This window comes from Lacerta agilis, chromosome 6 (assembly GCF_009819535.1).
Source record: "Lacerta agilis isolate rLacAgi1 chromosome 6, rLacAgi1.pri, whole genome shotgun sequence".
Lineage (NCBI taxonomy): Eukaryota > Metazoa > Chordata > Lepidosauria > Squamata > Lacertidae > Lacerta > Lacerta agilis.
In genome coordinates, this window is record NC_046317.1 from 6,409,507 (window position 1) to 6,422,200 (window position 12,694).

Below are 12,694 nucleotides of genomic sequence, written 5' to 3' on the forward strand. Positions count from 1 at the left end.
AATACTGAATTTAAGTAGTCTCACGCTTATCAATTTGGAAGTGAAAGAAAGCCACCAAAAGTAAGGGAATGGATTCTGCATACTAGTGGGTTCCCTGACCAGTAAACACGAAAGTTGTAAATTAAAAGGAAATGCATTTTTTAAAATCCAAAATGGTCCAAAGTGAACTGATGCTCACTGCCTTCCAGAACCTATGTGATTAAAGCAGGAGGATGAAGTGCGGAAAGAGAAAAATGGCCTGATTTAAGCCCCGGCAGTTCGTTAGGGGAATGTGTTTAAATTAAAAATAAAACAAACAGTACAGCATCTGCTCTTAACTATGTAATTTCCAAACTCTGCACAGTAGGGTACTGTGAGATATAAATTGAAGAAAGACTCCTGTTAGACTAAAGGGCCCAGTCTCATCATGAGTCAGAGCTCTGGCCTTGCCTCTTTCCAATCAGTCTGCTCTGTAGCTGGGTAATTATGCTCTGCCACAACAGAATTATCCACCTGTAGGAACGGATGGGTACCTCATCAATTATCCTTGGCCTTGATCTCTCTCAGCAAAACTGAACCTGGGAAGTGGTGAGTTTGAGGGAAAGGTTGCTGGGTTAGGGAGGGAAGTTGATGAGTCAAGGGGAGAGGGGTGCAAAAAGCTTGGACAGGTTGTAATCTGCAGTTCAACTGAGTTGGCAGAACTGTACCTGTACATTTCTTACACAAGCAAGTAAACCCTACAGGGAAAGGCAACCACAGTGTGGCTTGCTATCCAGTCTGGCAGGGGTGCTGGAGTCATTCCTGACTGTCCTTTTGGCAACTGCTAAGCCCTTGGCTGTGAGCAATGTCTATCCACTAAGTCCTCACACAGGGTATCTATTTGCCTAATTTTGTTTAATTAATAGCCTTTTTAGAAGTTGCATATTTTAGACATGCCCTCCTAAAGCAATGTACACCAAAAGAAATGATATAGAAACATTAGCTATGTGGGCACTTCAGAAGAATATACTGTATACTACTAAACAAAGTTGCTCTGGTTAAGTCAGGGGTCAGCAAACTTTTTCAGCAGGGGGCTGGTCCACTGTCCTTGGGGCGGGGCACACTATATTTTGAAGGGGAGGAAAATGAACCAATTCCTATGCCTGACAAATAACACAGAGATGCATTTTAAATAAAAGCACACATTCTACTCATGTAAAAACATGCTGATTCCTGGACTGTCCGCAGGCCGGATTTAGAAGGCGATTGGGCCGGATTCAGCCCCCGGACCTTAGTTTGTCTACCCATGGGTTAAGTCATTCAAAACCTTAATTGAAGGTAGCAGTGAAGAAAAAGGTCTTTGGGGCTTCCCCTTAAATGCCTGAACAGGTGTAAATCTTTTGGAAGGAGTTCCACAGCTGTGGACCACCACCGAAAAGACCTTTTCTCTTGTGCTTGCCAATGTCACTGATCTTCCCAGTAGGTGCATGAGCAACACCTCTGAAGATCAAAATATTTTCTAGTTTTTTACTAGTTTAACTAGTTTGTTTTTATCACTCTGTATTTTATCACTGATTTTTTTTAAAGTTGTAAGCCGCCTTGCATCTCAACTTGAGGGAAAGGCAGGTTATAAATATATTTAATAAACAAAGTATGGGCAAGATAATCTGAGATACAGTATTGGTTACCTAATACCCTGCCTCTATGCTGACCATGGACACCCCCAGCAGATGGAGGAAGCATAGGAATAACATGAAGGATATGATTTTTAAGACAAGAGTTTGCCATTTTTGTATGTATTTTTTATGTTTTATGCCGCCTTGAGCATGGTTTGAACTATGGAAAAGCATCATACAAATTAAATTATGTATGTAAATTATGTACGTCTATCTGCTGCCTTTCTGCATGTGTTGCTACTCTGGTAGGCTTCCCCACATTCCAATAGGAACAAAGGAAATGGTACAGTAACTGACTCATTCTGAAGTACACTTCAGAGTGAATTTTAATTCCAGTTTTAGTTCGGAATATACAGGTTCTTCAGCTATAATGAGTATGGGAAGTGCTGATGTAACTACTAAGCCAAGAATAAAAATAGTAATTCACTAAAGGTCTTCCTAAAGAGCCAAACTTAAATAGCCTTTTTGGAGTCTGCAAAAGCAGCAGGCTGGCAAAACAGAAAGCACCATCTTTTAAGGAATCATGCAGAACAATCTGATAAATCACAGGTACGATGAATCTGATTTCTTCCAAAGCCATCTCTAGCAGACATCCATCAGATAAATGTAGTGAATGATGGCTGTTTTATTCAGTAGTAGAATGAGATATTTAATAACATTTTAATAGCATTTTCTAATTTGCATTTGTTTTAGTTAGGCTAGCTGGGGCATGGTTCAAGAAGCTATATTAAAATACCGGTATGTTTAAAATTTGCTATATTGTTTTCACAATTGGAAATGTCTGATTTCATATAGCAGGAGCCTTCCTGCATCCATTCCAGGATTCCTTACTGCCTTTCAGTGCATGGTTTCTTCTCTTCTTTCGCATCCCTTTCTTCTCTCTCTCCCCCCCCCCCCCAATCCCTTTCTATCAGCTGAACGTTGATCTGCTCTTTGGTGCAAGAATGGTGTCCTAGATGGTGTTTCACCTTAGCTAGTGAAGATCATATTCTATAGCCGCATATCGCCCTGATGGGCCAGCAGGCAGTGATTTCACTTAATCTCTCTGGACTCCGAGCTGCACGTGCTATCCTGATACCAACAGGCCGGATCCGATTTGGGCTCTCTGCCAGTAGTGACTTTACCGGCTTTGTGGCAGAGATTATTGAAAGGAGATTACACCTTCTAAACCCCTTAGATTTTAATTATTCTGTATGTATTTATAAAACCTACAGTCTGACTAGTAGCAGGGGCACAACTGTGCAAGTAACCATCCTAACCTGGTTTCACAAAAGGCCCAATGCCACTAAGTTATAGCACAAGGTCTGGTTGTTCTGGTTTCGTTTGTTCATTCCAGATATGCTGCGTGTTGAATTTTTCTTTCTTCTAAAATTTATCCCACAGCCCTCCTCACAAAAGGGGCAATAGAGATTAATAATATGGTGCTTCAAATAGTAAAGTATTATAATCTAAGTGTTTTTATGTTTTGTTCATTTTTTATTGCTATTATGGGCTTTAATAACTGGAAGTGGCCTAGGCAGCCCTCATTTCCATCTCTGGGGACACTGAAAAAAAAGAGCTTCTCAGTGTGAACCAGGAAGTGACCTATCCGAAAAACAAGATAGTTCCCACCTGTATTCTCTTCCTCTGTCCTTTTTTTGCTCTCAGAGAAATAAAGAGAAAGAGAAGAGTGCAAGAAAGAATTGTTACATCTGAATGTGGCCCACTATGTACTTTTATTAATAAAGTGCCTAAGAACTCATGGCACAGTGTAAGATTCAAAAATCTAGCAAAATTTTTAATAATCTAAAATCCAAATTCTGTTTCAGGAACCTTGTGGAAAACATGTTTTTACCAATGTGTTTCTTGCCCCCTATATTTATTCCCCCCCCCCATCTTTTGAACCTCTGCTGTGTAATTTACGTGTTGTGTGTTTATGTTTAGTGCTTTTATATGATGATTTTTTGTTAGGTTTTATTGAAAATATATACCACTTAGCTATTTTTAAATGCCTAGAAATTTCCAAAATAAATAATAGGTATGTAACAAACAAGAGGGGAAAGGCAGTGAGGAAGGTCCCCAGGTCTTTCCGCCAAAAGTTTCTGTAGGTGACTATCTTTTCTGGGTAGCTCAGAGGAAGGAGCTCAGGAACTGCCTTAGTTACAAGTCAGGCACTGGACCATTAGCTCAATACTGTGTACAAGGACTGGTAGTTGCTCTCCAGAGTTTTCAGAGGGGAACCTTCCCAGCCCTACTTAAGAGTTGTAGGGATTGAACCTGAGCCCTAGTGCATGCAAAGGATGTTTTCTATTGCTGGAGCTACAACCCTCCTGGGCTCTAGATGGTGAAGCATTCCTCTAGTCTTCTACCAATGGGTAATCTAGCACCCCCCCCCCCTGGCTCTTCCTGGTGACAGGGATAACTGACGAAGGCTTGTGGAGGCTCTGGCGTACAGTTTCTCCTCCCTAAGCCTTAGATATCACTGCTGTGGCCCGGGGTACATTGAAGCCATTATTGTGACAGCCATTCACTGTAATGGACAAGAAGGGAACTTGGTGGACATGGCTGAGGCAAAAATGGGCTACCAGCCTCCACAGACAACAGTCACAGGCCACAGCACTTTGGTGTCCTTTAGGAGAAAATTCAAATGCCCCCCAATAATGGGAAAAGGTTAACGGCCATTACTATTTGCTGCCCTTTAATGACACTGCCAAATCTGCCACCTTAAGCAGGCTGCCCCACGCTGCCTGACACAGGACTGGTCCTATGAGAGATTCACCATGATGGGAGGCTAAACGCATACACAAGCCAGTAAATCATATTCAAAAAGACAGCTAACGTTTATGTCTTGGTCACAACTGACCTTTAAGCACATGCATTTATTGAAATTACACACTAAAACTTCAGATGTTGGCCCAGGGACCCAGCAGCTTCCTCAAACCAACCTGGTGCCTTCCATATGTTGTGGGCCTACAACTCAAATCAGCCCCAACCGCATGGTCCATACAGCTGGAGGGCAACAGGCTGGTGAAGGCTGCTCTAATACATGGGTAGCGCAAACTAAGGCCCGGGGGCCGGATCCAGCCCAATCCGCCTTCTAAATCCGGCCTGCGGATGGTCCAGGAATCAGTGTGTTTTTACATGAGTAGAATGTGTGCTTTTATTTAAAATATATCTGTGGGTTAATTTGTGGGGCATAGAAATTCGTTCACACCCACCCCCCGCAAATATAGTCCGGCCCCCCACAAGGTCCTGAGGGACAGTGGACCGGCCCCCTGCTGAAAAAGTTTGCTGACCCCTGCTCTAATAGCTTCCTGGGCTGGCTTTCACCCCCATCCAACTCTCTGCTAATCCAAGTCTGGCTTCTTCCTGGGAAAGGGGAGTCTGGAAAGACAAGGACTACCCACCTTGATTGAAAGCTTCCCCCAATCTCTTTCATATAATCAGCCTGATACTGTAAATGGAAACACTCTACTAAGCTTCATTTACACTTCCGAATGTACTTGAGTGCCATAGGTATATATAGCAGCGAATAAATACCTACACATCAAGCCACTTTTCTGAGCTATCAGGTGCAAAGGGTCAAGCAAGTATGTGGGCTTTTGTTTTTGTTTTAGCTGCACAAGCTAATGCTTTGAGAGTGTCTTGATGGAATCAGGGGAAATTGGATTGTCGTCCCATTTGCTGGCCTAAAACAAGCCTTTTTATATATATCCCATTAAAAAGAAGCACAAGAGAAACCTTTAATGTCACTAAAAATTTTCCCCGCAATGCGGAAGCCAGTCAGAAAGGCTTCAAATCTCCCCGAGAACTCTTAAGTAATGCAGTATGTCAGGATTTAATAAATTGGTTAGGGGATTGTGTTTATACTACACTGTTTGTGCTACTTCAACTAGAGGTAGTTTTGCAAGCTTAGCTGTCCTCAATGCTTAAGACACAAAATTCCTGCAGCAACATACTACAGACTCAGTAATAGCAGCTTAGATTAAATTCAAATGGTAAGTAAAGGGATTCCACAGTATGGATGTCAGTAAGGACGGCTTCTCTACTTCTGCACCTTTTGACGTTCTTTTTAATAAGATTGCAATCCTATACATATCTCCTCAGAAGTCAGATTACCGAAATAAACAAAATTTTAGCAGGTGTCCGGAAAATTATAGCTTAAGGATTTGTTGATAGGCATGAAGTTTTTTTAAATAATAAAAAAGCTCTCAGCATGAAGAATACGTTTGGGAACAACCAAGGGGGAATGTGAACACGTTCAGTCTCAAATGCTGTCATGAACATGACAACATTACAAAAGCAAGCAGTCAGTAAGGAAGGTCATGACAGGAGTAGTCAAAGATTTGTTAAAAGGAGCCCACACGCAGCACAGCTTTATCAGAAGAAGCGTAAGCACATAGCGGCCACGACCAAAATCTAATCTTTTGCAAAGGTCTAAATCACAAAAAGAGATATTTTAAATGGGAGATCAGGATACATCTCTCCGTCTGCCAGACACCCTAAAATCTGTGTGCTGACAGTGGCAGCAGAATACTAGGGAAATGAGGGAAAGGGAATCACACTTTCAGCCAGTTTCAGAAAACAATGCACCCAGGAGACATATATTAGTGCCTAAATCCTTCCTCTAGAGCTTCTTAATCTATTTTATAAAATGTCAAAATTCAGCATGAAAATAGGATGGGGGTGGTGAGGGACAGAGTGAATGGTTATTGGACCAATGTTAAAAGGATCAGGAGGTAGTGGTTAGGGGAGGGGGAGTGAAGGGGAATAAAGTAGTGGTTCTAATCAAATCAGTTTAAAAAGCTGCAGCCTCTCAGCGCCTCTCAGAGTTAACCTTGCCAATCAGAGCGCAAGCAGGAGCATGCCTGTGCACATTAAACTGGGAGCGTGTCCTTGAACCCACATGGCATGCTTCACAGCAACCTGCAAAACCGAGCTGCGAGTACCCTTAGGAGGAAGGAGGGGGGGAAAGCAGCCTTGAATTCCATTATGAATGTTCCCCAGGAATGAGTTACCCCTCAAGTGGCAATGAGCATGGCAAAGAGAGCTCATACACTTTCCTGTTATTAAAAGGTGAGCTCATGGGATTAAGGCTTCTGTAACGTGAAAAATAATTTTTAAAAAGGCTGCTGGGGGGGGTAGGCGGAGGGAGTCCCAACACTCACAAGTGCTACAACTCTGGCCGACAAGCAGCTGCATTGCAAACCCATTGTAATGGTTAGAGGCAAGGCGGCCACCTCAAAATAAGCATCCACTAAGCACTGCCACGGGTAATCTAAAGGGATTATCCCGAGGCTGTAACAGTGCCATATATTAGGCAAGTGGAGACTACACAAAGGCTTTCACTTTTCTGACCTGAAGTGACTCCCCCCACCTTTTTTCCTAATGGTCACAAACAGATTCCATTGATGTAAATGTACTGCTTTAAAGTATTGTATTTCCTTAAACACCAAGTCGCTGATGGAAAAGGATGTATTTATTTATAGCAACAAGTCTCAAAATGACAAATCCCACGACAGAATCTTTGTTCTGAAACTAAAATCACAAAAACAGAAAAACAGGTTTCCTAATTGGGCTTGTGGCAGACTCAGAAGGCATGGCCAAGAATTATTTCTTAGTTTAGGTGAGGTCATAAGAAAGAAGCAAAGTTGCAAAACACTCTGTTACAAAAAAATATATGCATATTTAAAAAGTGTAGCGCAGGGCATGCTACCTTATGCAAGTGAAATGTCTGGTCATTAGCAGAGATTTTTAGAGATACTCAACTACAGAGGAAGCTGTTGCTTTCAACATATGGCCAAAATGTTTTTAATATCAGAACAATGCAATGTGTACTTCTTTTTTCTAAAGAGTGCATCATTTTATCTAAATTCCACAAAGTGTATGTAACTAACGGATCAAGAGATTTTTCCTCTGCTGCACAAGTCCATTATTATATTCTAGCTTCAAGCATTAACAAAAACAAATATTTTACGAAGCGATCCCTGTAATATAGTGCAGTCAGTTTTTAAAAGACCGATGAAGTCAAACTGCATGGATTTTTTTTAATTGTGTTAAAATGAAAAGCTACCAGTTGCAATATTTCAGGATTAGTTGGAGGAATCCTGGGGCAGGCATAATCAGCTTAATGGCAACAAAGATTACAGCATAGTTAGTGCAGCTGAAACGCTCAAAATCATTTTACAGAAGGGTAAAGCTCATACATTGAGCAAACTTTGCCCTTTTTATTTTCAGTCCTTCCCGCCACAGTGTGTAGCAGATCAACATGTACATAAGCCCTTTTCAGGGTTTCTGATTAGGGGTTAACTTGTGATGAGTGCAGACACTTGCAATAGCTTTACACACTTACACACACACACACACACACACACACCCAAATTCCCCTGTATGAGTTGGGGGATGAAGATCTGCAGTGAGGAGCTTCCTGTATTCGTGGAGGCTCCCCTGCACATTAAAAAAACACCTGATTTTCCAGGGCTCTAAAATACACGGAGAGCCTCCACAAGTACAGGAGGCTCCCTGTTTCAGACCCTCATCCTCTAACTAGCAAAAGGTGTCAGCAATGGCAAAGGGGAAGCAGAGCTGGTGTACTCATCCTCATGACACCATGTGTCATGTGAATGCCTAAAAAGAGCTGCAGCCTAAATTAGCATGTAGGTATTTAGACAAGAGAAATTTAGGAAGGAGCGGTTAACTGTAACTGTGTTAGAACACTTGTAGGTAGTCACGATTCAATTAAGACACAGAAATACTGGTTGTTTCCTGAAAAGAAGAAGAAGAAGAAGAAGAAGAAGAAGAGGAGGAGGAGGAGTAGTAGTTTGGATTTGATATCCCGCTTTTCACTACCCGAAGGAGTCTCAAAGCGGCTAACATTCTCCTTTCCCTTCCTCCCCCACAACAAACACTCTGTCAGGTGAGCGGGGCCAAGACTTCAGAGAAGTGTGGCTAGCCCAAAGTCACCCAGCAGCTGCATGTGGAGGAGTGGCGACGCGAACCCGGTTCACCAGATTACGAGTCTACCGCTCTTAACCACTACGCTATACCACACTGGCTCTCTAAGTCTAAGTTGTACTTACTTCACATTGAAAATGCACATTTGGGATAAAGCTAGGCCAGGGGTCCCCATACTTTCCTGGCCTCAGGCCGGTTCCTCCGGCGCCGATCGTGTGGTGGGCCGGAGGGCGGGGGAGCGTGCGCCCATCCATGCGCGCACTCGCTTTTTCCAGTGTGGTGCAGCACCAGAAATAGCTTGTGTGCATGTGCAAGCATCATTTCCAGTGCACTTCTGGTGCGGCGCTGGAAACAGCTTGTATGCGTGTACACTGGACTCCGCAGACCCGGAAGTGCACCGGAAATGACGCTTTGGGTATGCACAAAAGCTATTTCCGGTGCTGCACTGCGCCAGAACTGCACCGGAAATTACGTTTGCGCAATGTGCATGCACACAAGCTATTTTCGTTGCCGTGCCAACCCAGAGATGGGCAGCCGCGCTGCGCTGGTAAGAGCGGGTGTCAGCCGGATAATTGGCTCGCACGGGCCGTATCCGGTCCATGGGCCTTAATTTGGGGACCCCTGAGCTAGGCTATTAGAGCAAGACTTTGTAAGCAAACAAGCTGATTCCACTTATAATGAGTGACTAAGAATCATTTTGCACATTTATCTTATAGTGGAAAATAGTTCAATATGCTGCATGCAATCTAGATGTGAAATGTGGCTGCTTGAGGGTCAGAAGCTACTATTGTTTAGTGAGTAGAACACAGAATGTAGTTTGCAACAACTCTTCTCTTTGCATACTCCAAAGTGAGCCTCACATTTTTAGGACAAAATTTGGAGGGGAAAAGTGGAAATGTATCATATCTTATTAAGCAGCAGGTGTTGCTGATTTGCTTCAGAATCATTATGGGTGGTGATATTGGGCCCCAAGAGTAGGACTGGAAAGTGGACAAAGTAACACCCATTTTAAAAAGAAATCTTGGGTGTGGGGTCAGTCCTGGAAATTATAGTCCCGTTAGCTAATTATCCATCCCCTGAAAACTGGTGGGAAATATTGTTAAAGGTAAAATAACCAAGCATCTGATACTGGAAGGTACAGTATATACTTGAGTATAAGCCTAGTTTTTCAGCACATTTTTTGTGCTGGAAAAGCTGCCCTCGGCTTATACTCGAGTGAGGCGGGCGGTGGGGGCAGCGAGAAATAAGCCCTTTCTCTCCACTCGTGCCGCCGCCCGCTCACCCCAGTCAACCATTCCTTAAGAAGCATACAAGAACGGCGGTTCTTTACTCTCCCCAGGCAGCTTGTTCCATTCCTGAACTGCTCACATAAATGCAAACTTTAGACCCCAGAAGGCAGAAAGCCTATCAGTTAAGGAAGTATTAAAACCCCACAGGTGCTCACTTTCCCTGGTTCCTGCTTAAACAGGACAGGATCCCAGCCTTCTCTGTATAACACAAGGGAACATTGCGCTGTGGGTTAAACCACAGAGCCCTATGGCTTGCCGATCAGAAGAATGGCGGTTCGAATATCCGTGATGGGGTGAGCTCCACAGCAGGAAAGGAGGAAGAGGAAGGAGCAGCCCAAAGGGCTGCTTTTGGGCTGCTCGTTCCTCCTTCTCCTCCACAGCGGCAAAGGTGAACCGGCTTATACTCGAGTCAATAAGTTTTCCCAGGTTTTTGTAGGAAAATTAGGTGCCTCGGCTTATATTCGGGTCGGCTTATACTCGGGTATATACGGTAAACGGCATTTCCATGCACTCTGGCACTCATCACGGTGTCCCACTGCGCCAGAAGCAATTTAAGTCATGCTGACCACATGACTCGGAAAGCTGTCTGTGGACAAACACTGGCCCCCTTGGCCTGAAAACAATATGAGCACCGCACCCCATAGTCACCTTGGACTGAACTCAACCATCCAGGGGTCATTTACCTTTACCTGGGGTCCCTTTACCTTTTTACTAAAGCAGACCCAGCATGGCTTCTGCAAGGGCAAGTCCTGTCTCATGAATCTATTGAAGTTCTTTGAGTGCGTCATCAAGCACATAGATAGGGGAGATTCCTGGAGGCATAGTGTACTTGGACTTTCAAAGAGCTTTCGAGAAAGTACATCACCATCGTAATCTTATGCTGGGTGGGGGAGTCTGTTCGCCTCAGAACATTGGCATTACTCCATTACATCATGCTCCAGCATACCTATCCTCTCTCGCCACCGCTTCTCACCGATTTGCGTTTATTAAAGCGCGGTTTAATGCTTTCCCCTCTAGCGTCGAGACATAGATTTTCCAAGGGTCAAGTTTCTGCTTCATGTGTCTGCGACAATAAGTCGACGGAATCACTTCATCATATAATCTTTTCTTGCCCTTTGCACAGAGATGCCCGGGCAAATCTACTAAGACCAATAATTCAGAAAATTGTTGGTACGCCAACAGAGTCTCACCTTGCCCTAATTTTGCAAGACAATGATCTCTACATAACCTTGCATGCGGCAAGGTTTTTAAACTCTGTTTTGTCCCAAAAAAGGCGAAACGACCAACTACATGACTATTAACGGTTTTTTTTCTAACATTTCCCCTCCAGATGGCAGTTTTAATGCTTTTGGATGTAGGTTTACTTCTGACGGCCGCGGTAAGACATTCTGTCATTGTGGTTTCTGTGTATCCCCGTGTTTTATGTTTTTGTTCTATGTTATGTTTATGTTTATATGTCTATATGGGCTTATAGCTGCAATAAAAAAATTCTGTCTGTCTGGTTCTGTCTGGTACATCACCAAAGACTTCTGAGTAAGTTCAGTAGTAAAGGAATAACAAGAAAGGTCCTCTTGTGGATCAGGTATTGGTTAAATTGCAAGAAGCAAAAGTAGGAATAAACAGACGGTTCTCTGAATGGAGAGATTTAGAAAATGGGGTTCCCCAAGGATCTGTATTGGGATCTGTGCTTTTTTAACTTGTTCATAAACAGTTCAGAGTTAGGGGTGAGCAGTGAGGTGGTCAAGTTTGGTGATGATACTAAAGTAATGAAAAAACTGAATAGTTCCAAAAGGACATCTCCAAACTGAATGAATGGGTGGTAAAATGGCAAATGCAATTTAATGTAAACAAATGTAAAGTTATGCATGTCAGGCCAAAAAAAATTCTTAATTTCACATATATACATGGGGTATAATTAGTAGTGATTGACCAGGAACGAAACCTCGGTGTTGTAGTAAATAGCTTGATGAAGATGCTGGAGCTGTAAAAAAAAAAAAAAATCCATTCTAGGGATCATTAGGAAAGGAATTGAAAATAAAAAGCTGCCAATATCATAATGCCACTATACAAATCTATCAAGAGTACTGTGTGCAGTTCTGGTCACCCCACCTCAAAAAGGATATTGTACAGTTGGAAAGGTTCAGAAAAGGGCAAGCAAAATGATCAAGGGGATGGTACAACTCCCCTAGGTGGAAAAGTTTTACCGGTTGGGATTTTTTAGTTTAGAGAAAAGGTAAGAGGATAGCTTACAAAATTATGCATGGCATGGAGAAATTGGATAGAGAAAAGTTTTTCTCCCCATCTCATAATATAAGAACTTGTGGACACCTAATGAAGCTGACTGTTGGAAATTTGTTTTGTCTTGTTTTGTTCTGAGTTGATCGATGTTTGTTAACTGTCTTTTAGCGTTGTATGTAATTTTTATAACAATAAAGACTTAAAAGAAAAAGAAGAAGCAGCTGACTGTTGAAAGATTAAGGACAGATCAAAGAAAAAGCATTTCTTCATAAAAGCACACGGTTAAAACTAGGAAACTGGCTCCCACAGGAGGCGGTGATGGCCACCAAACTAGATGGCTTTAGAAGAAGATTAGACAAGTTCATGGAGGAGAGGGCTATCAATGGCTACTAGTCATAAGGGCTATGCTCTGCCTCCACAGTTGAAGGCTGTAAAGCTTCAGAGTACCAGTTGTTGGGAGCCACAGGAGGGGAGAGGGCATGGATCCTACATGGGTTTCCCACAGGCATCTGGTGAGAACAGGATGATGGACTAGATGGGCCACTGCCCTGATGCAGCAGGCTCTTGTTATGTTCTTATGACATAGGTAAGAAGGAAGAA

At 42.9% G+C, this 12,694-nt stretch overlaps 1 protein-coding gene across 3 annotated transcripts in view; it reads right to left on the reverse strand.

The window, feature by feature from the left end:
- The window catches only part of ACBD6 (acyl-CoA binding domain containing 6), a 97,420-nt gene that overhangs the window by 18,616 nt on the left and 66,110 nt on the right, over positions 1 to 12,694 (reverse strand). Inside the window, exon 7 of one of the 3 annotated variants that reach the window (XM_033151316.1) lies at positions 397 to 492. The exons of the other annotated variants lie outside the window; for them this stretch is intronic. Coding sequence (XP_033007207.1) covers positions 412 to 492 — 81 coding nt within the window. The 3' untranslated portion in view covers positions 397 to 411. Of the gene's footprint in view, positions 1 to 396; positions 493 to 12,694 lie in introns of those variants that run through there. 3 annotated transcript variants of the gene reach the window in all.